Source organism: Oncorhynchus keta, unplaced genomic scaffold (genome assembly GCF_023373465.1).
Source record: "Oncorhynchus keta strain PuntledgeMale-10-30-2019 unplaced genomic scaffold, Oket_V2 Un_contig_28553_pilon_pilon, whole genome shotgun sequence".
Classification (NCBI taxonomy): domain Eukaryota; kingdom Metazoa; phylum Chordata; class Actinopteri; order Salmoniformes; family Salmonidae; genus Oncorhynchus; species Oncorhynchus keta.
Genome location: NW_026286090.1, coordinates 137,628 through 142,500, shown reverse-complemented (window position 1 = coordinate 142,500; position 4,873 = coordinate 137,628). Strand labels below are relative to the sequence as shown.

At 48.7% G+C, this 4,873-nt stretch overlaps 1 protein-coding gene across 6 annotated transcripts in view; it reads left to right on the top strand.

The window, feature by feature from the left end:
- The window catches only part of LOC127923153 (uncharacterized), a 37,740-nt gene extending 35,488 nt beyond the window's left edge, over positions 1-2,252 (top strand). For all 6 annotated transcript variants that reach the window (XM_052507093.1, XM_052507096.1, XM_052507094.1 and 3 more), the window contains one exon: positions 448-2,252. In XM_052507093.1, the coding sequence (XP_052363053.1) occupies positions 799-2,103 (1,305 nt within the window). In that variant the 5' untranslated portion in view covers positions 448-798 and the 3' untranslated portion in view covers positions 2,104-2,252. The remainder of the gene's footprint in view (positions 1-447) is intronic.
- Positions 2,253-4,873: the final 2,621 nt, after the last annotated feature.

The following is a 4,873-nucleotide window of genomic DNA, read 5'->3' as shown; positions in this document are numbered from 1 at the left end:
CATTGGTTTAAATGGCAACAGATTCTTAACGCCATATTAATGACTTTTAGTGGAAACTAGGACGGATTTCTGCGTATTGTAATGCCACCTACTGTATGAACGGCAGGGTATCAGTTGTTTGAAAATCCTTCCAAGAGAAAAAGTTTTTGAATTTGGGATTCAAGCATTACATGAGTTTCCACATCATAACTAATTAGGTTATGTTGGTACACTGTGTGCTTTTGTTGAAATGTGTTGTGTTGCATTTTTTTGTGGTGTAATATCCAGTTTAATCACTTCCTATGGTTGACCAACAGAGGGCAGCAGCTGTCTTTCTGTCTGTTTCTCTGTCTTCCTGTCTGTTTCTCTGTCTTCCTGTCTTTGTTTTATGATACTGTCAAATAAAGTATTTTCAACATAATAACTGTGATATTGATGCCTGTGTTTCCTTGTCGTTGTGTTTTCCAGAGGTTTGCAGAGGAGGAGCCCTGAAGAGTATGGACTCCACTCCAGTGACTGAACTAAAGGGTCAGTTGAAGGGGCCTTAGAATGGGACCACTCCTCACTTCCTCACTTGTCCGAAAGTGCACTTCAATATCTACCTCTCAGTGACTCCTAGGCCTATAGTGACGGCTGACTACTTATCACTGGTATTGCGCTGATCTGAGTCAGCTTTAATCAATGAAAACCTTGCTCAGTAGACGTCTGCCTACATAGGTAAACAGTTGTAAGCATGGAGTTCTCCGTGGTTTGACCTTGTTTTGAGGTCTTTAGCAGTTAGCGACATCAGCTTTCCCCACACACTCCCGGAGACCAGAGATGAGTGTGTCTCAGCCCGGGGAACGCGTCCCCGTCGGGGGCATGAATGGCTCCGGAATGAGGCTCCCCCTCCTCCGCACCGGCGACCAAAATGGCAATGCTTTCCCTGTCTCCTCTTCCTCCTCCTCTTCCTCCCCAGACTCCCTGCAGAGTCTGAGCAGCCTGGACGTCGACATGGAATGTGTGATGTCGACCCAAATCAAAATGGCCGCTATCTCACCAGCTGGGGAACTGCCTCAGACTGAGTTCTCTGAATCCAACGACAACTCGGTGTCCGTCTACCTGGACGCTGATGAGGACTCCTGGAACGACAACCTGACCCTCGCCATGAGCATTGCTGGGATACGGGAGCATAGTAACGGTAGCCAAGGTGATCTTCATGACAACGTTAGCAGTGTGGCGAGCAACAGCGGTGGGAGAAGGGACTCTTCCCCGGACTCGGCGGCCACAGAGATCCCAGGTGACGAGGGTGATGTTGAAGATGATGAGGAAGGGTTTTTCCTGTCGGTGAGCTCGGACATGGTGATGAGGAGAATCAGCCTGATCGACTCGGAGCGCCGCCCCAGCAGCGGGGTGTCCATCCTAGAGGACTCGGACACGGCCTCCCCCTTCACCACGGCTCCCATCCAGGCTCCACTCTCCGCCCCATTGCCTGACCTCTGTAAGGGCCTTGAGGGGAGGAAGAGACCTCATGCTGGGACCATCACCATGGAACTCCAGAACCTCCAGACTGGGGCTAGCAGCTCACCGGGTCTGCCCGATAGACAGGCACTTCAGGTGGGGGTGGATCTGCCCGAGGAGGGCTGCACTCTGGATGTTCTCCCCATGGTGGAGGCAGTGGACACCGAGCCTATTGTGGCACTAGAGGTTATTCTCAGTGAAACTATAGTGTCTCCAGATTCTGAAGGCTTCACTGTAGTCTCCCAGACCTCCACCTCAGTACAAGTCTCCAAGGGTGTGGATTTGGCAGTGTCCCCCTTTACCGTTCCCCAGTCTCCAAACAAAGGGTCCAAAGGTGCGAGCCCTGCTTTCCGCAAGACCAAGGAACACCCGTGTGCAACTCTGGTCAAACCGAACGCCGCCATCGCCAAGACAGCGGTCACCACGACATCCAAACCTGGTAGGACGGACATCAAGAGGTTCCCCAAACCCGACCTGAAGAACGCAAGTCTAAGGTCATGTCCAGGCCCGCCTCTACAACCAGAACAGCCAATCAGACGCAGGGAAAAACTGCTCCGGCCAATGAAAAGAAAGCCCCAGACGGAGTCAAAAGGCAAAGGTCGTCTTTGGGTCAAACTAAAGTAGCTTCGCTGAAGCCGAGCCCCAAACCCAGACCCAATCAAAACACAGAGCCCAGAGTCTCTAACCAATCTGAGAAGAGGAAGAAGGGCACTTTAGTCAATGGCATTCGCTCCACCTCCAGCAGCTCTCTGGGTTCAGAGTTGGCTGTGGATGGGCACCGTTGGACGCCTGGGGAGGGTCTCCCAAATGGAGAAGAGGGTACTACAGGAGGAGTGTGTACTACAGGAGTGTGTACTACAGGAGTGTGCACTACAGATGACACTACAGAGGGAGCAGGGGGTGAGACACCTGTAGAACAAAGGAGAAGCAATGGCACAGTAAGTAGCCCAGTGTGTGTGTGTGTGGGGGGGGGGTATTCTATTACGGCCCTGTTAGAATAGTTTGGTCAAATCTTTCCTTACGTTCCTCCCTCTCTTCCTTGAAAGAATCACTGATCTGCATGTCACATGATATAACACCACACACCAGACTGCCCTCACCCAATTCAACTTGGCCAGATCAGTGATTTCCTCAAGGAAAGATGTATTTTTAGTATCCACAACAGGGGCTGTTAGTGAACTGACTGAGATTTCCAGTCACCAGGAACATACTGTACTTTATCAGGATGATATGACGCATGTAGAGAACAAGCCCAAGGCTGGTTACATCTCTAAACGGTGGGAGCAGTGGTTTTAGGTGAGGGAGTGGCAGTGGTTTGTTGTTGGTATTTTGCCTTGAAATCCATTGACAGGTTTGAACTCTTCCTGTGTTTGTGAGTGGCGTGATTGAGTAGTTCCTCAGGCAAGTCTGTCTGCGAGCATGTCATCACATGATTTAACTATGTTGTTAGTCAGGCTTAAGTAATCCATGGCGAAAGGAGGGCTTTGGGTTTAAATGTCAACTGTATCATTCACTGCAGTATAATGCTGAACATTGAACCCCAATCCGTGTTGGGGTTCTGTTGAATGACGGCATGAGTCAAATCATTTTTTGTGTGGAATGTCTTGACATCTGCGGGTGTGTGTGACTCGTCGCTTGTTGAATGTTCCGCCACATTCTATTCTCAGTTTGAAACAGTCCTCAGAACAGATTTGTTTCTCAGACACTTCTCCTGTGAAGGCAAAAGCCATTTGTCAAACTGTTCTGAATAGCGTAAGAATAGTCTGAACGTTTATAGTAGTCAAGTATTTTCTTTGAAAACTGGCCTGCAAACTCACTCCATATGTGCCCTGTGTTTAGAGAAGAGGGGGAGGAAAGAGGGAGGAAAGAGGGAGAGGAAATAAAGAGGGAGGGAATAAAGAGGGAGAGAAACTGGTCCCAGCAGTGAATCCCAGAGGGAATGTAGTACAATAGCAACTGTTTTACCTCAGAGTTCCAGCCTGCTCCTATTTCCTCTCTCGCTCTCTCTCTCTCTCTCCTCCCCCTCCTTCTCACTCCTCCTGCCTGTGTGCTTCTACTTCCACATTTCTGCCTACGACTCTGGAATGGCCAACACCATGGTCTCGGTGCGCAGCTCCGAGCTGGGCCCCATGGGCTGGGACGCGGTAACTAAACGACAGCTCTTTCTGCAGAAGGTCTCCTCCAAGCTGGGGCCCTCATCGGTCAGACAGCTGCCCCAGGTCAAGGGCAGGGGGGCCGGGGGAGCGAGCAACACCGGGGGACCTTCCCTGTCTCCCACCTCTCCAGCTCCAGTAGGAGGGAGTTCTGGCTCCAGGCTGCCCCCTCCCGCTCCTCCTACGACGGGGAAGGACGGCCAGACCACTGGGAGTGTGTCTCCACCGAGAGGACGACCAAGTCAGACAGCTGGTGACTACACACACACACACACACACATCTTTCTGTGTGTCAGCAACTTGATAAAGTGTATAAATGACAAAGTGTAGAAAATACATTGCTGTGTGTGTAGAGACTTGAAACTGTGTGTGAGAGAATGTGTGTGTGTGAGCGCGTGTGAATGAATGTGTGTGAGTGAGGTGTAGTGGAATGTGAAAGGCATTCTCAGCTCTGCAGTGTCAGCCTGCTCATTTCCTGCTTCTGCTGCAGAGATGAGGGCACTTAAACACACACTCTGGTTTGGGTAAACAAGACACACACTCGTACGCATCACACACACGCACGCTCCATACACACACGCACACACACAATCAATACAGATCAGAACAAGACAATCAGACAGAAACAAACGCATGGAGCAACAGAGAGATTGTGTGTGTGGACGTGTTTAACCAGAAGTTCCCACAAGAATAGTAAACAAACAAAAATTTGACTAACTGTGGATATTTTGCTGGTCCCCACAAGGTCAAATGCTATTTCTATGGGGTTTAGGTTAGGGTTAGAATTAGAGGTTGACTGATTAATCGGCATGGCTGATTTCAAGGTTTCATAATAATCGGTAATTGTCATTTTTGGACGCCGATTACTGCATATTTAGTTAAAAGAAATTAATGTCAGCAGGCAATATTAACTAGGGAAATTGACACTTCTCTTGCGTTCAGTGCAAGCAGAGTTTGGGTATATGCAGCAGTTTGGGCCGCCTTGCTCGTTGCGAACTGTGTGAAGACCATATATTCCTAACAAAAAAACGTAATTAATTTGCCAGATTTGTACATAATTATGACATAACATTGAAGGTTGTGCAATGTAAAAGCAATATTTAGACTTATGGATGCCACCCATTAGATAAAATACAGAACGGTTCCGTATTTCACTGATAGAATAAACGTTTTGTTTTCGGATTTGACCATATTAATGACCAAAGGCTCATATTTCTGTGTGTTTATTATAATGAAGTCTA